Genomic DNA, 25,163 nt, shown 5'->3' with positions numbered 1-25,163 from the left:
AAGTGTTGTACTAACTCTGCTTTAGAAGTTTTAGAGATTTGGTAACGTTTCAATAATCAGTCTATTTGCACTTGTACGTTTATCAGTCTTGTACTCTGTTATTTTGAAGTCGCATTTCTGGTGTATTTTTCTGTTTCCTGTGTGAATAAAGTTAACTACACACACGGGAGGGGCCAGTGCTGCCGAGGTCGTGGCCCGAATGGGCCACCGGACAGTGCTCTCCCGCTTGAGAAATTGATTTACCTTAATGCTTGTTTTAATTTGAGTAATTCTGCCAACATAGAGTTTATATAAGTTTTAACTTTAACAGTATGCTGTACTTATAAGGATTTATGTATCAACTTTCTACTGATACCTACTCTTTTCAAGACTGTTTAGCCAATCAGAATGCAGAACACAATGCATGACCGTGATAAGAACCATGGTATGGCAAGGTAGTACAGTACTCTATTTAATTGATTGTGCTGCTCAAATTCTGTGCATACAGTTAATAAATAATAATTTGTTTTCTCATTGTTTCAAAGTTCTTCAGGAATGTAATATGTCTTCTAAGGAGACGATACACAAACCGAAATAAACAGATAGCAAAGTAATTGCCAAATGCTGCCTCAGGCAACAATGGAACTCACAACTAAAAGAAAAGAAAGAAGGTACGAATTGTTCGTCATCTTTCGTGATCCATTAGATAATCTTCATACTATTAATTATTGTTTTCAATATATTAACCATAGCCCTCGGAGACTCTGCCTACTTTTGATCACTGATAAAATCCACGCAGATCTTCCCCGCGGGGACTTACATTACTGCAATCAAATTATGTAATTAGGCTCTGCTTAACAGAGCAAACAACCAAAGGCCTTGTATCTTGTCAATTTCAAGATATGTTCTGTGCCCATAATGGAACCGCTCCTTAAATAACCTTTACTGTAAAATTAAATTTTGGAGGAGGGGATGAATATAAAAAGAAAATCCACTACAAACAGTAAAGCCAGGATTTTATAATGTTACACAGTCAAACTACTCCTCAAACTAAAATTCTTAAAACATTTTTTGAGGGGGTTCCACGAGCATGATGTCAAACTCGCAATGTCTTGTTTCTAGGGCAACGTTTCACAACCTTTTTTAAACAAAGGCAAAGTTTCTCCATTAAAAAATATCGAGGCAAATCACCCGTGGAAAAAAATATTCAGCTTCACTTTTATGTTTTTAACATTTAGTTTTTCAAACGGGCCATTATTTAGCTTACCGTATTTTCATGACTATAAGGCGTACCTAAAACCCTTCATTTTTTTCAAAAGCTGACCATGCACCTTATATATGGATCAATATTGAGTCGCAAGGTCGCAAGGTCTCGCAAGCAGCTGCCGACTAGATTTCCCCCCGTAGGCGAAGTAGTTTGCAGTGTATGCTGGGATATATGTACCGGCTATTCATTTCCTAACCAATGTTTCAATCATCATTTGAAACGGTCACGATTGGCTAAAGTTATTCGGAGGTAAAGGAGGCGGGTCCTTTTAAACATTTACAGGCTCGCATAGGCTAAAGCGGGGCAAAACAAAGCCTGCAATTGGCCGAAAAAGATGAATGTGAATCACACGTTAGGTTGCGCTACGGAATGGAGAAAACATGTTTTAATAGTCTGTATTTGTAATCAGGAAATATGGGGCTAAACAGACAGCTAGCAACAACCAACGTTTATCAATGCAGAAGCTTCTCGGCAGATTTTTTATGTCATTCGTCGGCATTATTGCGGTCACTATTCATCACTGTTGGCTAAAATTCGAAAAGTAAAGGAGGCAGGTCCTTTTTAGCATCTACAGGCTCGCATAGGCTAAAGCGGGGCAAAACAAAGCCTGCAATTGGCTGAAAACGATGTGAATCACAGTTTGGTTGGTCGACGGCCTAACCAAAATTATTTTACTCCTTTATTTGTAAACAGGAATCATGGGGCTTAACAGACAGCTGGCAACAAGCAACGTATGTTGATGCAGATGCTTCTCAGCGGATTTTTATTTTATTTGTCGGCATTATTGCGTGTTTTGGAGTGTGTCAATATTTTGCTCGGTTGACGTGATGGCTGCAAGACGACTTTGGTGAGCTACCCCGGCTTTATATTTTCCCAGTATCCTGTTTCAGACTGATCTTGATGTTTCCGTGCTGAGTCTATTTTTAAATTCAATTCAATTCAATTCAAAGTGTTTATTGTCATATGCACAGTAAAGAACCACGTTTCCCTGCACATTGAAATTCTTACTTTGCTGTCCACACAGTTGTCAGCGAAAAATAAAATAGAAATTAAAAAATGGTTGGCATTTCTTGAATCCCAAGAGTTTAACCTTCCCAATAACGTGTGGAATGACGCATTTGAGTGATTGGAGACATCGTACACTATGTCCGTACGCGTCTGAGACACGTGTTTGCTTCTTTGTGAGCCAGCGGAATGTGAAGGAGTTAATAAGTTTGACGGAACTATCTGACTGTTTTGTTGACATTCCCACTGTAGCGCCTTAAAGTGCGGTGCGCCTTATGTATGAAACAATAGGGGAAAAAACTAGTTTTGGGGGGTGCGCCTTATAACCCAGTGCCCCTTATAGTCGTAAAAATACGGTAAGTTCACCATATCATTTTGTTCTGTTTTTCTAGTTTACCTTTATTTTCACTTTTTTGTTGGTAAGAAAGAAAAGGATGTTTTTTTAAACTACATTTTTGAAATATCTACAAAAATAAAAATATAAAATAAAATAAGTAAAAATATTTGCTACCAGAAGATTTTTGGGGGGCTGTAACTTTTAAACAAAATTAGTTAACCAAACTAATAATTTTATTGACTAACGCTCTAATACTACATATTTATGTATTTTTATTTATTTTTCTAGTTAAAAACGTAAGATATTGTTAAAATATTAATTATTTTTAATTTTTACTACTATTAGTATTTGAGTAAAATAAAAATAACATGTTTTAAAACTTTAAGTTGGTTATTTATCATTTGAATGTTTATTTTGTGTATTTGAAAAAAACAACCGAAAATGTAATTTATTAATTTAATGAAAATGAGAAGAAAGAAAACAAGACTTGTTTAAATTACTTAAAAATAATACTTATTTTTACAAAATAATACGTATTTTTCCCCGTTGTTTTACTAAAAATGTCACTTGAAAAGATCATTTTTTTATCCGTCCCACTAAATTTTTGTAATTGGACCTTTTAAAGTGTATTGGGACCACAAATCAAACACAACATGCATTTGGTTGCCACTTTTTAATGGCCAAATTCAAGGACTTTTTAAAGACTTTCAAAGCCAATTTTACACATTACCACGGGGAACACCACTTTAATACTTTACATGGCTCATTAGAAAAATGTCCATAATTGATACGTAATCTAGATCCAATTAGTTCATCGATTTTTTGTCGCGCGATTTATGAGTCTCTTAGCACGTCGCAGAGCCAGTGAAGTCAAACACGAGTTGGCAAGCATAGTAGAGCGAGGTGGATTGCGAACTAAGGAACTATCATCAAAGGTTACGGTAAATTCAACGGAGAAAACAGTCCAACTGTAGTCCAGAAACGTGTGTGAGCATTTCACACCTTACAAAAAAAAAAACGGTGATAAAGCACGGGAGCACCAATATGGTGAGTCTGCAATCAAAACCATGGAGACACCGACGAGGATGAAGGGAGCTCATAAGCAGGGTAAGCCACGACATTATTTGTTTTTATTCATTTTTTATTTGTGTTTTTAAGTGTGAAAACGTAACCTTTGCCTCTGGTAGCTCGCTGATGTTAGCGTTTGGTTTTTAGCTGATTAATGACTGTGCATGTGCGTGTGAGAATTTTTATTTGAGTGAAATCATCTTAAGCAGTGTTAAATTGTGCTTTATATAAAATAAAATAAAAACTTCCACACAATGGTGGTAAGCTTGAGCATCAAGTTTTATTTTTTTATTTTTTTCTGGGAAAGTCTGAGTGATTAAGCGAGGAACTGAAGCTTTAGTCTCTGGTCGCTCGCTTGATGTATTAGCGTTTGCTTGTTAGCGACTGTGTGTGTGTGAACGAAATACTTTTATTTCAGTTAAATGAAAGAATGAGATTTATTTGGACCACACACAAAAAAAAAAAAAACAGTACATGCCACTAATTAACAAGAGGGAACAACAAATTATTTGCACCAAACACACAAAAAATGAACAATACATTATAAAGGTTTAAGCAGTATTTAATTGTGCTTTATATTAAAAAAAGCTCAACTTGCTCACAATGGTGTTAATAAGTTTAAGATTAAGCATCAAGTTTTACTTTTCTGGCAAAGATAGATAGATACTTTATTCATCGCCGTTGGGAAATTCACATTTCCAGCAGCATCCCTTCGCTGAGAACAATACAATAATAAAGCAAAAGGAATACAATATACAATATACAAATACCCAATGTGACGTGCTAATACCCACTGTAGCGTGTTGTATAGAGTATTTAAATAGTGCTACATAAAATACACACTGCAATAAAAGTACGGTGCGCTGCCACGAGCGGCTGCCTTTTCCAGCAGCTGCCCAATTGTTTTATTGTCTGCTCCTATCTTCGGCGTTTTTTCTTCCCGTTTTGACAACTACACTATGGATTACTTCTATCCTATGGACATGGGTTTTAGCGCACAATAGATGTGTGTACTCAAGAAGTTTCAGCTCCTTGCCCTAAAGAATTCTCGTGCCGGCGTGATGAAGGGGCCCATGGTGAAAGGACAGCCGGAGCTAGCGAAGCGGCTAGCGGCGTTATAAGTCTTCGGTACCATCCGCAATTATGGTAAATGCGAACTCACGACCAAATAAGATCATCGAGTGCGGGTGGAAAACATCGAAGCGCACAGGGAACGCAGTTGCTGTGTTTTGCGGAAACGTGGCTCACGTTTAGCATTCCGGACGCTAACGTGTAGCCACCCGGAGCTACCTGGAGAAATCCGGCTTCAAGGTCGCTAAACAGAGACACGAAAGCCGGGGGGAATCGGAGAGGAGGCGGACTTGCTAACACGAGGTCGTGTATCCCTGGATTTTCACAAAGAAAAGATTTCCATCTGCCGCAGGAATGTCGAACTTTTGGACTGGCGTGACGTCATCCGCTCCGCTACAAGCACCCTAGGGCATCATGTTAATCTGTTAATAAACAACGGGGTAGACTGCTGGAGGTGTGAATTTCCCTACGGGGATGAATAAAGTATCTATCTATCTATCTATCTATCTATATGCAATGTAGGGGGTGTGGTTTAATGTGGGCCTTTACTCCGCCGGCTGGAGTTAAAGAGCCTCATGGCATGAGGAAGAAAAGATCTCCTCAGTCTGTTCGTGGTACAAGACAGTGACAGCAGTCTGTCTCTGAAGCTGCTCTCCTGTCTGGATATAATGCTGTGTAGTGGATGTGATAGATGGGTGTCCTTGTAAATTCCGCTATAATTATACTCATACTATATGTTCTTATCTTACTCGAAAACAGCAAGCAATGACAAGCTTCAAGACATCATGCACGCCGCAGCAAGCATCCGTCATCACTGAGATCCTCATTAACATGCTCACATTTTTGCATCGCAATGAAAAGTTCTCAAACAAGGCAGAGTGAGTGAGTTTGTGAGCAAGGGTGATCGTGGTTACCTTTTGCTTGTTAAAGTTTAAAATTATCTCCTCCATGATCTGCTACCTTATCGTAGTGGAGGAGTTTGTGTGTCCCAATGATCCTAGGAGCTATGTTGCCAGGGGCTTTAAGCCCATGGCAAACAGGTACTAGGCGAGGGGCCAGACAAAACGCAGATCAGAAGAGCCCTTATGAAGACAGAGAACATTGGGCCAGCATTTCCCTCGCCCAGACTTGGGTTACCGGGGCCCCCATCTGGAGCCAGGCCTGGAGGTGGGGTCCGCTGGCGGGCGCCTGGTGGCCGGGCCTTTCCTCACGGGGTCCGGCCGGGCACAGCCCGAAGGGACGACGTGGGTCCCTCTTCCCATGGGCTCACCACCTGTGGGAGGGGCCAAAGGGGTCGGGTGCGTAGGGAGCTGGGTGGCAGCCAAGGGAGGGGTCCTTGGCGCGACGATCCCTGACTACAGAAACTGGCTTTTGGGACATGGAATGTTACCTCCCTGGCAGGGAAGGAGCCCGACTAGATATAGTTTGACTCACCTCCACACACAGCTTGGGCTCTGGTACTAGTCCTCTCGAAAGGGGTTGGACCCTCTTCCACTCTGGAGTTGCCCGTGGTGAGAGGCGCAGAGCCGGTGTGGGCATATTCGTTGCTCCACGGCTCAGCGCTTGTACATTGGGGTTCACCCCGGTAGACGAGAGGGTAGCCTCCCTACGCTTTTGGGTGAGGGGACGGGTCCTGACTGTTGTTTGCGCTTATGCACCAAATAGCAGTTTAGAGTACCCACCCTTCCTGGAGTCCTTGGCGGGTGTGCTTGAGAGTGCGCCCCCTGGGGACTCCCTAGTAGTGCTAGGAGACTTCAACGCAATAACAGTGAGACCTGTAGGGGCGTAATTGCGAAGAACGGCCCCCCCCTGGCCTAAACCCTGATGTATACTTATTGGACTTTTGTGCCCGTCATGGTTTGTCCATAACCAACACTGTGCTCAGACATAAGGGTGTCCATATGTACACTTGGCACCAGGACACCCTAGGCCGTAGTTTGATGGTCGACTTTGTAGTCGTTTCGTCGGACCTGCGGCCGCATGTTTTGGACACTTGGGTGAAGAGAGGGGCGGAGCTGTCAACTGATCACCACCTGGTGGTGAGTTGGCTCCAATGGTGCGGGAAGATTCCAGTCCGACCCCGCCGACCCAAGCGTGTAGTGAGGGTCTGTTGGGAACGGCTGGCAGAATCTCCTGTTAGAGGAAGTTTCAATTCACACCTCCGGCAGAACTTTGCCCATGTCCCGAGGGAGGCGGGGGACATTGAGTCAGAGTGGACAATGTTCCGCGCCTCCATTGTCGAGGCAGCTGATCGGATCTGTGGCCGTAATGGAGTCGGTGCCTGCCGCGGCGGCAACCCTCAGACCCGTTGGTGGTCACCGGGATGAGGATAAGCACCTCTGAGTCTGGTACTCAGACAGAAAAGGGTGGCATGCCCCCTCCGGGTTGGGGATGAGATCTTGCCCCAAGTGGAGGAGTTCAAAGCTCTCGATCTACCGGTCAATCTACGTTCCTACCCTCACCTTTGGTCATGAACTGTGGGTTATGACCAAAAGAACACGATCCCGGATACAAGTGGCCGAAATGAGTTTCCTCTGCAGGGTGTCTGGGTTCTCCCTTAGAGATAAGGTGAGAAGCTCAGTCATCTGGGAGGCACTCTGTGTAGAGCCACTGCTTCTCCGCAATGAGAGGAGCCAGTTGGGGTGGTTCGGGCATCTGATAAGGATGCCTCCTGAACACCTTTCTCGGGAGATGTACAGTGATGGGAGGAAGAATTTCCAAGTCGGGAAAGAAATCTGATAGCTCTTATTATGCTGCACTGGTGGATAAAACATGGTACAGTAACTCTGTTATCTAATGATAAAATCTTACTCGGTACACTGTGAAACATCATACATGTTTCTTGGTCCTAATAGTATAAGATCTTTTTTTTTTTTTTTTACAGAAGTTCTATTTGACCATTTTATTGACCAGTGTTATAAGGATGAAGGAAAATTCCAGATCATATATATGAAGCAACTAAGAGCTTTAAATTTAACAAAGATCCAAGTCAGAAACCTGATAACCATGGAAAGGAAGCTAGCAATTATCAAGAAATATGATGGAGCTTCACGAATCGCACAAGAGGGAGCCAAATTGGTTTCTAATTGAGACAGGTTGTCAACTCACCCCACACCTCCCACAATGCAGCCTGACCCTTCATTAGGACAGTTCAGGCTGCACCCAGTGTTGGGTGATTTTCATTTTCCACATTCACTTTTCCAGCATTAAAATTACCATCACCTTTTTTTCAGTGTCATCCTGATTTGTGAAGTTTGGTTTTTGTCTCTGGTTCTGACCGTTTCATTGTTGTTTTGCACCATTTGTTGGTTACTTAATTTATGATCTTGGTATTTTTGGAGCAACTTTTGCGTTTGGGTCCACTGCAAAAACACAAGAGGACTAGCATTAAAAATAAATTGATTAAAGGGCATGACTGTCCTCGCAAATTGAAGTTTTAATTGAATCCACTGTCCGCTCCTCCCTTTGCATCCACCCACTAACTCTACTCTATCAGCTCAGGTCACGTCATACTAAAGGTAAATCAAATATACTTTAGTTTATTTTTATTTACATGTATTCATAATGTTATTCAATTGTATGCACATATATTACACACAAATAGTGCTTAAGATATACTACTATATTCTTTCAATGTTTTTATTCAGCAGTACCAGGATTTAGGGAAACTTAAGCTAATTACCGTATTTTTATATTCCCTGTTATATGGCAATTTCCCCCCACCTCGGGACAGATTCATTGCTTATCCCAGGTGTCTATTGTATACTACTCATAACAAAAGATCAATTCCATCAAATGGACCAGCTGCTTTGCATTTAGAGAATTTGCATTTTATTTTAAAGCATCGAACTGTAAAACGAGGAAAATATCTGTGCTCTGATGTGCCATATATAGAAACATCATATAGATTTTTTTTTAGGCCGTAACAAACAATGATACAAAGAAAAAAAGAACCGATGAGCCAGGGACTGCCTTTTCATGCATTTTCAATGAACATGGCATGCTTGAGTAATACATCATGAAATATTCAAGTTTGGTCTTTAATGCTTTTGAATACTGACTCTGGGGTGTTTCATTACGTAATTAGAGTGCAAAGTATATTTTTCACATTGCAAACTTGCATCAAAAATATAGAACATCATACCATAGGCTGAATTTAGGACTGTCCCAAATATGACCTTTTCGTTTAATCGTGAATTCAATCTTTGCTCAACATTTTGGCACTTTGTCTAATTTTGCACTTTATTACTGCAAAGTTGTGTCAAAGAGCTACAACCTGTTACCTCACCCGTGCCTTGTTCCTCAAAAAGGTTTTAGCCTAACAAGCTGAAATCCTGCACTGTGGCAGTTGCTTTAACAAAAGGAACAGAATGATAAGTTTATATTGATTTCATGATTATTTCTCAACATGATTATTGTTCCTCTTCAAGGTGTACAGTATATGTCATATTAGGGAAAAAATTGACAATATATTCGTCATTTGTGATTTTCTTTTTTTTGGTGTGACAATTAATCGGCTACAGAAATTCCTAATCTTGTCAGCCCTGGCTGAATTTGAAGAAAAATATATCCAACATGAACCATGTGCATTTATTAAACGCAAAGAAAATAAACTTGTGAGGTAACACAAATGATTCTGCAGTCTGCAAATTGGTGTCCAGTGTGTGACTTCAAGTCTTGGGGAAAAAAGTGTGATTCCCTTTTGGCCAAGATGTTGACAAGTGACATGCACCTGTGAGCCCCATGTGTGCGCAAATGTATGTGCATACCTCAGCTTACCCAGGTAAACTCAGGTTTGCTCCCTTGTGAATTCTAAGCATAAACACTAAGCCAAGTTTATCGGTTTATGACGGTCCAGACGTACACAAATATTTAAGTTCAAGCAGAAATACCCAGAGGGTTAGTTCAACTTTTTAATAGCCAAATTCAAGTAATTTTTAAGACATTCATAGCCAATTTTCTAACTTCTCCAGTTCAGTTCACCCTGTATACGTCAGACTTTCAGAACCACTGTGAGTCTTGCCACGTGCAGAAGTTTGCTGATGACACTGCTATCGTGGGTTGTATCAGCAATGGGCAGGAGGAAGAGTACAGGAAATTGATCCTGGAATTTGTCCAATGGGGCGACGCTAACCACCTGCACCTGAACACCACATAGACAAAGGAGATGGTGGTGGACTTCAGGAGGCCGAGACCTCACCTGGAACATGAAAGCATCAAAGGAGATTATGTAGAGTTTTTCCAGACCTACAGATACCTGGATGTGCAACTGGACAATAAACTGGACTAGACTGCCAACACCAAAGCTCTGTGCAGGAAATGACAAAGCCGACTGTACTTCTTCAGAAGGCTGGCATCCTCGAACACCTACAAAAACCTCCTGCAGATGTTTTATCAGACTGCTGTGGCAAACACCCTCTTCTATGCGGCAGTGTGTTGGGGGGGCAGCACTAAGAAGAAGGATGCCTCTCTTCTTAATAAACTAGTGAGGAAGGCGGGCTCTGTTGTGGGCACAGAGCTGGACAGCCTGACAACTGTAGCTGAGAGACGGGCACTGAACAAGCTGCTGTCAATCATGGACAATTCACTACATCCACTACACAGCATCATCTCCAGACAGAAGAGCAGCTTCAGCTACAGACTGCTGTCACTGGCTTGTTCCACGGACAGACTGAGGAGATCATTTCTCCCTCATGCCATGAGGCTCTTTAACTCCGCCCAGGGGAGTAAAAGCCCACATTAACCCCCAACCCCACATTTGCATATTACCCTATTTTTATTCTATCTACCCTGGTCATATCCCTCAAGGGGGGTGACCGACAGCAAGACAAACACATACAAAAACAAAGAAAATTTAAAAAAGGGAAAAAGTAGCAGAAACACACACAAAATTTTTGGACCATGGCCAACCCAAATGCCCAAACACCCAAACAAGTTAAGCACCTCTGCACCCAAGTTGGTCATGCTTTGGTACCTCCAGAGAGCGGGACACAATAAAGCGGCCATGTCAGCTTTCACTGGTTTACCCCTGCCGCATCATTCAGGTGCCCTGCCCATCCCTTAGAACGCGTCTAAACATCCCACTATCCTTTTACAACACCTCTCCACTCATTCCTATCACCAACAAGAGCTCGAGCTTCCACTATGTTTAAACCTCTTTCCTGCAGTGCAGTCATGACACCATTGATCCACGTTAATCGCGGCCTTGCTCTTGGTCTCCTTCCATTTACTTCTGTTCTGTAGATCCTCTTCAAAATTCGCTCCTAATCCATCCTCTCCATGTGTCCAAACCAACTAAGTACTCTCTTATCCACACGCTTGCGGAGTTGCACTACTTCTCCAATTCCGTCACTCACAATTTCATTTCTCAATCTATCCAATCTTGTCACTCCTAACATACTCCTCAAACACTTAATCTGAAAAACATTTAATTTCCTTATCAAATCTGTGTTCAGGCTCCAAGTCTTTGCACCATACAACACAGTCGGCACAATCACACTCTCATACAATCCCCTTTTAACATCCATACTCATACTCTTGTTGCTCATCACTCTCCTTATAGCACCCAAAACCCTGCTTCCTTGATTCACTCTGTGCAATATCTCGCTCTCCATTCCACCAACTGCAGCCACATCACAACCCAAGTAACTAAAGCGTTCAACTTCTTCCAGCACCTGTCCATGCAACCTTATTTCTAACGCCATGCCCAGTCCATCACGTGAACACTTCATCACCTTACTCTTCCCTCTTCACACATAACTTACGTCTATCATACACTCTTCTAAACTCCATTACCAACCTCCTCAATGTTTCCTCAGAATCAGCCACAAGCGCTGTGTCATCTGCAAACAACAGCTAACTTACCTGCCAGACCGTTCCACTCTTGCAATCACCTCTTTTACGACACCATCCATGTACACATTAAACAGCCATTGTGACATCACACACCCCTGTCTCAAACCAGTCAACACAGGGAACCACTCACTTGTCTCACTCCCTACTCTTACACATGCTCTGCTGTTCACATAAAAACTCTTCAATGCTTCCAACAACTTTCAACCCACTCCATACATTACCATCACCTGCCACAACGCCTCTCGATCGACACTTTCATACGCCTTTTCCAAGTTCATGAAAGCCAAATAAACACCTTTACCTTTTACAAAATATTTCTCACACACCTGTCGTACTGCAAACACCTGATCCACACATTCTCTTCCTTTCCTGAAAGCACTCTGCTTCTCCATCACGACTTCATTAGTTCTTCCTCTCACTCTCTTAATCAAGACTCTTCCATACAGCTTACCCAGCACAGACAGCAAACTGATAGCTCTCGAATTGCTACATTCATACTTATCACCTTTACCCTTATACAATGGCACCGCACATGCACTAAACCAAACAACAAGAACCACACCACTTAAAAGGCATACATTCAATAAGCGTACTCACCAGTCAATCACAGAGGTGCCACCTTTTTTCAAGCATTCAGCAGTACAACCATCCAACCCAGTTGCCTTCCCCCCTTTCATTTCTTTCACTGCCTCTGTACCTCCCATGTTTCCACAGGCTTCACATTTCAATCACCCAACACGGGCATTCTCTCCATACCACCGATTGCCTCGACTTTCACTTCTCTCCCATCCTCCACATTTAGCAACTCCTCAAAATACTCTGCCCATCTTGTCCTGACTGCACTACCGCTAAACAGCAATCTACCGTCCTTATCTTTCACTTTTCCCGCTTCTACCAACCTTTTCTTCACTTTATACCTTTGATACGCATCACCACTCTTATCTTGCACCCACTCCTCTGAGGCATGTCTCCACTCGGTCACAGCCTCTGAGACCCCATCATTCCACCATTCACTTCCTTTCCTAATACCTCGACCAACTTTTCTCATTCCACACACTTCTTTCACACTCCTCAACACTGCCTCTGCAAACCACTTCCATTCCAATTACACACTTTCCACTTCTCTTCTATTATCCTGTTTGTACTCTTCCCCTATCCTCTCTTTAAACTCGCTTTCCTTTTCTGCATTATTCAACTCTGACATTTTCACCTCTACCCTCACAGTCTTCTTATAACTAGCCCTCCACGATCCATCTCATTTCACCTCTGTAAACATGCACATCCAACTAACTTCTTCACATCCCTTTCCTAACCACTACATAATCCATTAATGCTCTGGCCACCATCTCACCACCATCCACTCAGACAAAGGTATACTTATTTATGTCCCTCTTTTTAAACAATGTATTTGAAATCATCAAATCATTTTCCACACTCAATCAATTTCTTCCCACTCTGATTTCTTCCTGGTACTCCATATCTACCAATCACGTTTTTAACCGTTCCATCACCCACTCTAGCATTCAGTTCACCTACTATTACCACTTTCCTAAACAAAGTCCATATGCACTTATAAACATCCATACTTCTACACCCCATTTTAACCTCACCCACATCAATCTGGAAGATATCTCTTTCCACTTCACCAGTTTTTCCTTTGCTTTCTCACTCACAGGCACAGCCACTTCTTCTCTAGCATGTCCACCCGTAACTCCAGACTTTCTACCATACATACCTCCAAGCTGTAATTCACCCTTTCCTTTCATCTTATCTCATCTCATTAGCTGCACCGCTTATCCTCAGTAGGGTCGCGGGGTGCTGGAGCCCATCCCAGCAATCTTCGGGCAGTGGGCAGGGGACACCCTGAACTGATTGCCAGCCAATCGCAGGGCACACGGGGACAGACAACTCACTCGCTCATTCACACCTAGGGACAATTCGGACCGAACAATTCACCTGAAATACATGTCTTTGGAATGTGGGAGGAAACCGGAGTGCCCAGGGGAAACCCACGCAAGCACGGGGAGAACATACAAACTCCGCACAGGAAGTCTGGAGCTGGATTTGAACCCACACAGGAGGTTCCCATGACATGAACTGTGCCGCACATGCGCTAACCACTGCGCCGCACATAAACCTTCCTTTAAGTCATCATCCTTTCGATCTCCTTTCTTCCACTCAGTCGCTCTACTTCCTCATCCTCTCACATTTAGTGACCGGTTTGCGGGACCTTTCAGTCTCCCGCCCCCCTTAGTAGAGGATCACCAGTCCGCTCGCTCCCTCCACTTTTGGTCGCCTCTTACGACTTGCACTGGACCACGGTGGGAGAATTCTCACACCTCTAAGGGGGAGAGGGCCCCTCGCCACAGGACTAATTTTATTTAAGTGTCTATTCTTCGGAACACTATTTAAATGCTCTTTATTCCACACGTTATATTGGGTATTTTTGTATTTTATATATCTCTTACTTTTTTTTCCAACACAGGGATACTGCTGGAAATGTGAATTTCTCTACGGGATGAAAAAGTATCTATCTATCTATCTATCTGGAGTGAATCGTGTGTTTTCCAGATCCACGAATATATCTGCTATCTTGACTTTTTTAAATCTTGCGTGTGCATTTATCAAGACATATGATTTTTAAATCAGAAATATATTTGTGGATCTGAACAACAAGTGTATAAATATAAATCTCTCCCAATGTAGGTGTTGGGTAAAAACGGCAGTTATATGTAGCTTACACTTTCAATTACAGGAAATACTTCCCATTACAATTTGCCACTGGGAGACAAACAATTCTTTATTTTTTTTGCATGGGCCATAATGAATGCCCATAATTGATACATAATCCTTGCACTAATATACATTTCCATAGTGCCCTATTTAGGTGTAGCATACACCTGTCCTCTTGGACGTGACCCATAAGGGGCAATGAGGCTTCCTTGGAAAATGCGATACAAACTAATGATGAGAGAAGACGAAATGCAATGGCGAAGCCACCAGAGAGCAGTGTCAGCACAATTATTAGGCACACTTGATGAGAAACATGGCAACAATTTAAAGCATTTCACCCGAAATGCAATAATTTTTCATTCCTTGAAAACACAACATTAAAATTCAAGCACTGGGATTTCAAGCACCTGTGCAAACCCATATATCCAGGGACATTGGTTAAGGGACATTGGAACAATATTTTGCGTTGTGTGCTTATTCATGTATAACACTATTTTAAGTCACCACCGGAGATTAATGTAAGAAGAATAGTAAAACAAAGTCATCCTGAAAGATATAATATTGAAAAGCAGATGGAGGAAACCACACTTAATGTATCTGATGATAAATTAAACTTTGAAGGACATTAAATAAATACATTGTAAATTTAATGTTGTTATTTGTAAAGTACCATATTTTCCGCACTATAAGGCCCACCTAAAAGCCTTTATTTTTTTCAAAAGCTGACCATGCGCCTTATAATACAGTGCGCCTTATCTATGGATCAATATTAATTCGCAAAGTCTTGCAACTGACTTGCAGCCGCCGACTAGATTTTCCCCCGAACGCCAAGTAGTCCGCGGTGTATGCTGGGATTTATTTAACGGCGTTTCATTGGCGAACCAATGTGTCACTCATCATTTAAATGGATCACTATTGGCTAAAGTTATTCGGAGGTCAAGGGGAGGATCCTTTTTATCATTTACAGGCTGGCACTGGCAAAACAAAGCCTGCAATTGGCCGAAAAAGATGAATGTGTATAGCACGTGGTTGACGGCTTACAGAAAGCATTTTTTACTATTCTGCATCTGTAAATATTTTATTCTCCTGGATTTACTACACTCACGGATATAAGAGGACCACGGCTTCACATTATTATGAACACAACGACTTCGGTGAGCTACTTCGGCTATATATTTTCCCTGTATCTTGTTTCAGACTGAACTCAATGTTTCTGTGATAAGCGGTGCAGATAATGGATGGAACCGAGTGTCTATTTTTAAATTAAACTCAATTCCAAGTGTTTATTGTCATATGTACAGTAAAGTTGCGAGCGAAAAAGAAAATAGAAACTAAGGAATTGTTGGCATTTCTTGAATCCCAAGACTTTAACCTTCCGAATGATGAAACGATGCATTTGAGTGACATCGTACAGACACCGCATCCGCACGTGTTCTCGACATGTATTTGCGTCTTTGCAAGCTTTCGGAATGTTAAGGGGGTAATAAGTTTGACTGAACTATGTGACTGTTTTGTCGACGTTCCCATTGTAGCGTCTTATGTATGTAAAAAATAGGACCAAAAACTATTTTTTCGGGGTGCGCCCTATAACCCGGTGCGCCTTATAGTGCGGAAAATACGGTAAGCTACTTTTAGTTATTGTGTATTTCTCAGACTCCTATGTTACAAATTAACTTGCTATGAAATTAACTTCTTTAACCTGTTTTTTTATTTTTAATACAGAAGTAATCATTCACACACACACACACACACACACAGTCACATTCAAAGATCCACGTTTTACAGTCTTTTTCCATTGTATGTAAAGTAATGCGCATGCGTGACTCCATTGTATGTACTTCGCATGCGTGACTCTTCAATAAATGCAGCTACTGAAACCGGAAATAGATGAAAAGGATCCGGTCAAGCTAGCTGGCGGATCTCTCTCCCTTCTGCAGTAGTCCTTTTAAACTTCAATTTCTGCCTCTGCCTGAATTCTTTGGTCAGCCGTGGGTCTATATCTTTTTAAACTCCAACAGTATTATGCACAGAGTGCCTGTTATACACAAATACAGTGCATCCGGAAAGTATTCACAGCGCTTCACTTTTTCCACATTTTGTTACGTTACAGCCTCATTCCAAATTGTATTAATTTAATCTCTTATCTCAAAATTCTACACAAAATACTCCATTATGACAATGTGAAAAAGTTTTTTTTTTACTTTTTTTGAATTTATTAAAAATAGAAAACTAAGAAATCACATTTACATAAGTATTCACAGCCTTTGCCATGAAGCTCAAAATTGAGCTCAGGTGCATCCTTTTTCCACTGATCATCCTTGAGATCTTTCTACAGCTTAATTAGAGTCCACCTGCAGTAAATTCAGGTGATTGGACATGATTTGGAAAGGCACACATCTGTCTATATAAGGTCCCACAGTTGAGTGTGCATGTCAGAGCACAAACACCAAGCATGAAGTCAAAAGAACTGTCTGTAGACCTGCGAAACAGGATTGTCTTGAGGCACAAATCTGGGGAAGGATACAGAAAAAATTCTGCTGCTTCGAAGGTCCCAATGAGCACGGTGGCCTCCATTATTCGTAAATGGAAGACATTTGGAACCACCAGGATTCTTCCTAGAGCTGGCCAGCCTTCTAAACTGAGATAACATGTCATACTTAAATTCCTTGAAAATGATGATTATTTACTTTAGCCAATTTGAGTTTTCCACCCTTTACAAAAAAATGTACTTTTTACTCTTACAGTACAGTTTCTTCTGCAGAGCTATCACCACCCTAAACAAACACACAGAACTGTCAAAAATATCTTATTTGTTTTATTACATATTTATCTCATGCTTTGATTCCTTAAAAGTAATAAGAATAATTATTATTATTCTAATTTTAAGTATTTTCCCCCATTCTTTCACAAAAATGTACTCTTTACTTGGCTAGATTCACACTGCAGGGAAATCAGACTTTCTTGCACGGACACGACCAGTATCCAATCTGTTAAAATCCGTCTGAATGAAACATATCTGATTCTTCACTCTAGACCACATATGTCAGAGTCAAGGCCCGCGGGCCACATTAGGCCCGCGAGAGGGTTTTACCTGGCTCGCGTGACGATATCAATATATTATTAGATCCGGCCCGCAGGCCGCTGCAAGCCAGCAGCCCGCAGTACGCATGAATACTACATTTCCCACAATGCAACGGGGACGCACCGAGCGGGAGCAAAGCGGGAGGCGGTTTGATTTATTCAGCAGTCGATCAGCAGCAGTCATTAGCATAACAGCAAAAATTAGCCAACATATACCCATCAACAATGGCTAAACGGAAGGTGGACACTGAAAACCGGGGCTTTCAAACAAGGTGGGAGTTGGAGTACATGTTCACGGAGGTAGCTGGAAAAGTATCAGCGTCAGCCTCAAACAAGTAATGTAGAGTTGTAGTAATACAGTACTGTATATAAATGTATGTAAATACAGTAATAATACAGTAATGTTTCCTGTGCAATTACACATTTGAAGTTTTTACTCCGTTCAAGTTTAAAAGTTAAATATGCACATAAAGAAGGTCTTGTTTTTTGTTGTTCCCCTCGGGAATTTTAAAGCTTTATTGTCTATGTTGACTATGTTGTTTTTGTTTGCCGACTCTGTCCTGGGAGTGTTTCTTGTTTTTCGGCTTTTCATGGAAAATAGATCTTGATGTGGACAACAGTCTTTTGATAAAATTGTCTCCTATTTAGCAGAGAAAATGACTTTTGATTGTTATTATTTGTTAATCAGTAATTCCTTTTTTTCACACTAACCCAGAGAAAGCCCAGAAAGGAAAGTCAATGTACATTTGAGCAGGACAGATGAGGTCCAGTGTTTTGATTGCTATTGGTTTTAAGTAACAAGAGATTTTTGCACTTTATTTTATTGTATTTCGAGGCAATATTTCTTTTTAATAATTTCAGATGATTGAATGATAGAAAATGGTTATGAGTTGTTGTTGTTATGAGATATGTTATGAGTTTTTTATATAAAGGACATTTGTATTTTGTGCCTGCTGAAATTAAAAATGACTGACAGAGTCATAAGAAAATATTGCTTTATTTATACAATCATATTGTAATATATTTGTTGTGTTTTCAGTAGGTTAAATCTTGGTTTCAGTAAAGATTGGACAGTCCGGCCCTCGGCTTGTAGCCAAATGTTTTATTTGGCCCTCCGTCCATTTGACTTTGACACCCCTGCTCTAGACCCACGCCAGTTTTATATGTGGTCCTAAATCCGATACTTATCTCATCTTTTAGAAAGAGACTTCTGAATGAACAGTCGAAACACATTCATGAGACCTGCTTGTCATCGATGGCAGAATAGTGGAGGAAGTGGACAAATCAACGACCATGGCAGATAAAAACACGGCGCTACATAAATTCACACATCCATGGAAGATGAACACTTATTTATTTTGTAACTTACGGAACAGTTAACATGTGGCTCGAGTTCATTCTTAGAGCGATAGTATCCTCTGGTGGTAGTTAACAATACTTACATTCAAATCACACCACATAGAGAGCATTTGGGGGTAAAGCGCATTTTGGGATTTCATTAATATTGGTAGGAAAATGCTCCGTTGTTGACATCCATGAGTACTTTCACAAACATAAGCTCATTACGCGTGACGTCACATGTCCTTTTCTGCATGTTGCATTTAGTTGGAAGTGTGAGTGATCTCACAAAAAAATCGAAATGGAGCAATCAGCTCTGCAGTGTGAACCTAGCCTAAGTTTCCTTTCCAGGGCCATCACTGTACCAAACATGCACACAAAATTGTCAAAAATATCTTAAAGATGTATGTAAAATGTTTGATCCATTTTTATTCTTGAATGTTATGTCTTTTGCACCTTATTCATTGCACTACAACTTAGGGTAGTCTATAAGCACTACCTTTGTAAATATTAAATTCCAATCCTATTTTTTTTTTAAGGGTGTTTTATTAGATTTTTAACGCCACGTCTAAACTTAGTGTCAATGAAGTTCATTATTTCAATATCAATGACAATAAAGAGAATTATAATTACTTTAACTCAAACTTTTGTGGTGTACTCTGTAACAGACCTCAATCACAATGTTCAATTTGTTGTCACCATTCTATTTGATGATTCTAATACACATGTGTCAAACTCATGGACCGGGGGCCAAATGTGGCCCGCCGCAACATTTTAGAAGGGTTCCTACAGTTTAAGGCAAGTTGAATTCAAGACTTTTTAATTCCTTGCAAAATAAAATTTAGGACCAAGTCGACAAAAGAAAAAAATATGAATAATTTTTTTTTTTTAAATTAAGACAAAACAAAAAAAAACACTGCATGAATTAAAGGCAATTTGAACAAATGCTTATTTTTTTTAAATCACATAATTGTCCAGTTAAAAACTTTGCATCTCGAAAAGATAGCATTCTCCAAAGTTTTTGACATGAAAAATAAACATTCATGAAGCATTTTTATCATGATGCATGAAAAATGATTTGAACAAAAAAAAATGGTAAATAAACAAATACAAATATTATGTGTTCACATTTTTAAGACTTTCGAAAATTGGATTAAAGACATCCATCATTTATCTGCTCCGCTTATCCTCAGTAGGGTCGCGGAAGAGGACACGTGACGTCACACGCAATGAGCTTACGTTTGCGAAAGTACTCATGGATGTCAACAGCAGAGCATTGTCCTCCCGATAGTAATTCGATCCGAAACCTTGCTTTCCCCCCATATGCTCTCCATGTGGTGTGATTTGAATCTAAGTATTGTTAAATACCACCAGAGGATACCATCGCTCTAAGAATGAACTCGAGCGACATGTTGTGAATCCAGTTTTACCCAATGCAATGTTAACTTTTCCGTGAGTTACAACATAAATAAGTGTCCACCCCAGGTATCTTCGGGCAGTGGGCAGGGGACATCCTAAACTGATTACCAGCCAGTCGCATGGCACACAGAGACAGACAACTCACTTTATCATTCATAGCTGGTGATAATTTGGACCGGCCAAATAACCTGACACGCATGTCTTTGGAATGTGGGTGGAAACCGTAGTGCCTGGAGCAGAACATGCTGTGGTAGCTAGACTTAAACCCTGAACCACTGCATCATGGGGATGCGCGCTAACCACCCCAGCTGCCGTGCCACCCGAATTCAAGACGTCCTAATGCCAATCAAGGCCTTATTATTAGAATAATGAATTTAATGCCTTTTAAGACTTTTCAAAGATCCGCGGGGACCCTTTTTATGTGGCTCGCAAGATATTAAAATGTCTGCGCGTCTAAAAATTAATGGGGTAAAAAGAGTGCTTTGACAAAAAAAAAAAACGACATTTCCGACAATGCCTGTCAACTAAAATACCTGCAAATTGACGGTTAAGTGCCACTATTCCCATATTAAATCTAATGAGTGGAATTAACAAATAAAATTTTGTTAATTTATTAAATTAAGTTCATAATGGATGGATGGTGTTATGAGTGCACTGCAGGAAAGAGGTTTAAATCTAGTGGAAGCTAAAGCTCTGGTTGTTGATAGGAATGAGTGTGAAAGGATAGTAGGATGTTTGGACGCGTTCTAAGGGATGGGCAGGGCACCTGTATGATGCGGCAGGGGTAAACCAGTGAAAGCTGTCGGGCCCTGCTGTTGAACTAAAGAGTGTGTTGTGTCATGGGCGCTTTCTTGTGTCCAGTTTTATCTGGAGGTACGGAAGCATGACCAACTTCGGTGCCGAGGTGCCTAACTCTTTTGGGTGTTTGGGCATTTTGGTTGGCCATGGTCCAAAAATGTTTGTGTGTGTTTTTTTGCTATTTTTTTCCCTTTGTTATTGTAAGTTTTGTCTTGCTGTCGGTCACCCCTCTTGAGGGATATGACCAAGGTAGATAGATAGATAGATAGATAGTTCATAACATATATGTTGAGTGACATTTTTTCAATGCAACATTAATGTTTGTGGCTTGATTAAATAATACATTGTAGATTTTTACATACTATTCATTTACATTTGGTTACATTTGTAAGTTACATCAGGCCCTTAAAAAGATGGGGCACTTCAAATGAGGTGTCCTTAAAAAGTTGAAAGTAAAATATTTTCTCTATTGAGTACAGTGGAACCTCGGTTTTCGAACGCCTCTCAGTTCGAACAAATCGGTTCTCGACCCAAAATTTCGAGAAATTCTTGCTTCGCTTTTCGTTCAAAAAATCAGAGTTCGAACGCCGGTACGCTAGGGGCGATGCTGAGCGGTGTACGGGTGTAGATTGCCCCCACCCCTCGTGAACAACTGTTATGACGTGCGCGCACACTTCTTTTTGCTTTCGCTTTAGATATCGGTGAACGGAGTGTTTTAGCCCCTAATTATGCCTCCGAAAAAGGTCGGCGCAAGCAGCAAAGTTGCTGCAGGTGAAAAAAGAAGGGTAGTGCGTACAACTATTGCATTTAAGAAAGAAATAATAGCAAAATATGAAGAAGCTGTGCGAGTTTCCGATCTTGCTATACATACAGCATGGTTTCTGCTGAAGACCACAAAGGTAAGAAATCCTATTCATAATTATTTTCTTTATCCTTTAACCGCTCACCACTTTTTGTGGAGACCTGGGTGCTGAATGACGTGTAAACGACCTGATTTTTTTAGTTGTACACGTTCATGTTAGCGTAATCTTTAGTACGGAAGATTACGCTAACGCGAACGTACGATTAGCCTGGGTTAGCTTCAGGTTTACGTGCATGGTAAGCGTTCAGGGTGTTGGAACGGATTAAAATGATTTTACATTACTTTTAATGGCAAAAACGATTTTCGGTGATCGACCAAATCGGTTTTCGAACAGGGTTCTGGAATGGATTATGGTCGAGAACAGAGGTTCCACTGTATGTGTTAACAAGTCCCAACTGAGTTCTAAAAACCTTTATATATTTTTTTTTCTCACCACGCCCATCTTCTTTTATTTTAATTTTAGCACCGCTGTTCTGGGACTTGCAACACAATATGAATGGGGGAAGAGGAGTGGAGAGGGATTTCGGGCTTGTCTTCTGGCTTTTTTGTTAGTCCAGCCTGAAAATGGGAAAAATAAGAAAAGGCCTGTTTCAAACACAGTCCAAACGCCAAGCCAAACCCCCAAAAAGATGAAAAAAAGTTTTTTAGTACTCGAAGAATGAGCTGACTGAAGCTGCGATCATGACTTAAGTTAGGAGATGATCGCATGTTAAGGTCAGGCATACCTCCCACCACAAGAGGGTTCCAACTGGAGTTTTGAACTGGGCACATATATGTCCAATTATCACACACCTGTGCCGAATCATCCCGACCCTTTTAAAAGGACATTTTTGTTAAGCAAACTCTGTCGAGTATCTTATTTTATTTTTTTATTATTTTTTTACAGTTCTCATGTCATTATATTTGTGTCATTTACACTCTACTTCTCTTCCCAGATTATTTTTTTTTTCGTTTCTTTTTTACTTTGATCCCCACATTTTCAATTTCCAGTTTCGGTCATTGTTTCTAGTTTTAACTTTGTCAAGTTGGCTTTTTGTTTGTAGTTTTTTGTTTGGACATTTTGTTAGTTGTTAAATACCCACTTGTTTGTTTCGTACTTTGGTCCTGATTTTGGTTGATAAATACAGTGGGACCTCGCTACTTCGCGGTTCGACGTTCGCAGCTTCAGAGCTTCGCGGTCTGTAATGGTTAAAAATGTTTTTTTTTTTTTTTTTTTTTTGAAGGGGCGTCGCTACTTCGCAGATTTTCACTTTTTGCGGGTTTTTTTGGCGTCAGCGGACGCGGGATAAGCTGGATGGTACGGGACGGGGGGGGGGGGCTAACCCCGTAACTGGGGGGAGCCTGCTCGTCCGATGACCCCAGTAGTAGTTGTTTCCCGGCGCGCGGTTTCGGTGCGGCTTCCACAGTTCCAGCCTCTCCCACATGGATGCATCATCCACAATCAAAATTAAACACAGAGTAGCAACATTTCAAGTTGCCGACCCCACCTTTAAAGCCCCAATGCGTAATATTTGACCACTAGATGGCACTGAGTTGTCTCGTTTGAGCGAGGACCAGTGACATATGGCACAGCGTGGCGGGAGATGCTGGACAAACATGGCGCCAACATGAGTGGGGATTCCACAGTGTACAAGAAATAAAAAATTCTCGGTCTAGATTTCTTTTTATGAAAATTAACAATGGTATGATAGTTCATGTATTTTTGCCAAGTATTCAAATCGATGTTTTTTTATCACTGGGTCAAAATGTTTTTGTAGACACACTGTCCCTTTAATGACAGCCATTACTTCGATGTGGCACACGGTGAAAATAAGTTAGACAGCCCTGTTCTAATAGAATAAAACAATAGAATAGATTACATTGAGTAATATCCTGCCCTCGAAGAGCAATGCATTGATGACGCTACACCCAACTTACGAACGCGTTCGGATGTTCATCGTAAGACAAGGAAACGTCGACTGAATACTGAATAGCATCTCAGTCGTAAACACATTTACTGAATGACATATTTAGACCTTTCAAAATTGATTCCAACATGAAACATAATGTGATGTCAACACCATTATTGACTAGATGGGCAGTTTCTTACCTGTAAGTGCCCCTGGTACATATTGAGGCGTCGCGGATGTCTCCGCTAGTTAACTGCTGGGGCTTGCTCCAGACTTGTCCGGTCTCAAAGTCAGAGTAGAAGTGATGACGTTGACATGAAAAGATTTCAAGAGTCATTAAAGAGAACAATGAAAATTTTTGGTGCTCGGCAGGGCACTTGAAGACGCCACTAGAAAAACTCGCCCGGTCCCTCGTCCTCTTTTCCTGTTCTAGTCGTCAGCTTCAGCAAACCCAAACGAGTCTTGGTCACCCCGGTGGCTCCATTTTACGTCCCAGTTCTTCGTCTTCGTCGTTTCTGGTTTAAGTGAAAGCTCTCCCTGGGTCGTTCAGGCTTCTTACAGCCCGCTCATCATCGTCGTTCGGCCGGTGTTATGCCGAGAAATGCACCCCCGCCGGAGCATAACACCGGCGCGCTCCCTCCGAGGTAGCCGTAGCGTGAGGAGGATGGGAGGGGGAAAGAGGGGAAGGGCATGTCGCTTCATGAGTGACGTGCTTCAATTAAAATGTTAATTTCGTAAAGTTTTGGATATAATGTTCGTACAAAGGTTATGATCGTTAAATAGGTTTAACAACAGTGGTTCATAGAACAATTCAGTATTGTTTAAATTAGATTTTAACTAGAATAGTCTTTATTGACCCTTTTTCTGTGTTCGTAAACAAATGTTACGTTCACTAAGCAGTGAGCGCATCGGTGAGGCAGAACTGCGCAATTGACCCTTTGCACATGACGTCACGTTGCCTTCTTTGGCAGAATGATAGCCATGACGGACGGTTAGTGGCACTTGAGCGCAGGGCAGTTGAAAAGGCAGTTGAGTTGAAAAAAATACCAATAATCACCACAGAAGAATAGAACTACGACTTTTCACGATGGCGATTTATTGCTGTACCAACCGGCAGGGTTCTTTGCCCGATTTGAAATGTCATCATATCCATTTTGATGAAGACGGCGATGTTTATCTGCAGATAACACGGAGGGACCAGCAGCCCTCAAATTATTCCAGGATTTGCAGCAGGCATTGTTCACATCAATTTTATGTCAAGTAGGTACAACTGTTTTGGCTAACTCACCACCAGAGGTATTTCACACCCCTAAATGTGGGCGCCCACTCGTTTTTTCCCATGCTTCTTAGCGCTGCCCAAAGTGTGTCACGATTGTAGACCATATGATGTGTTTATTAAGGAATATTAATTGCGTGATTAAAACAAAAAAACAATTTGGACCAGCCAATCCACCTGAAATG

General features: G+C 41.2%; 1 protein-coding gene across 3 annotated transcripts in view; it reads right to left on the bottom strand.

Moving 5' to 3' along the window:
* Positions 1–24,367, bottom strand: part of pex5la (peroxisomal biogenesis factor 5-like a) — a 238,467-nt gene extending 214,100 nt beyond the window's left edge. For all 3 annotated transcript variants that reach the window (XM_088349648.1, XM_088349650.1, XM_088349651.1), the window contains exon 1: positions 23,903–24,367. In XM_088349648.1, coding sequence (XP_088205774.1) covers positions 23,903–23,923 — 21 coding nt within the window. In that variant the 5' untranslated portion in view covers positions 23,924–24,367. The remainder of the gene's footprint in view (positions 1–23,902) is intronic.
* Positions 24,368–25,163: the final 796 nt, after the last annotated feature.

This window comes from Urocampus carinirostris, chromosome 12 (genome assembly GCF_059441175.1).
Source record: "Urocampus carinirostris isolate Australia breed hairy pipefish chromosome 12, RoL_Ucar_1.0, whole genome shotgun sequence".
Lineage (NCBI taxonomy): Eukaryota > Metazoa > Chordata > Actinopteri > Syngnathiformes > Syngnathidae > Urocampus > Urocampus carinirostris.
This window is presented reverse-complemented; position numbering and strand designations above follow the sequence as displayed.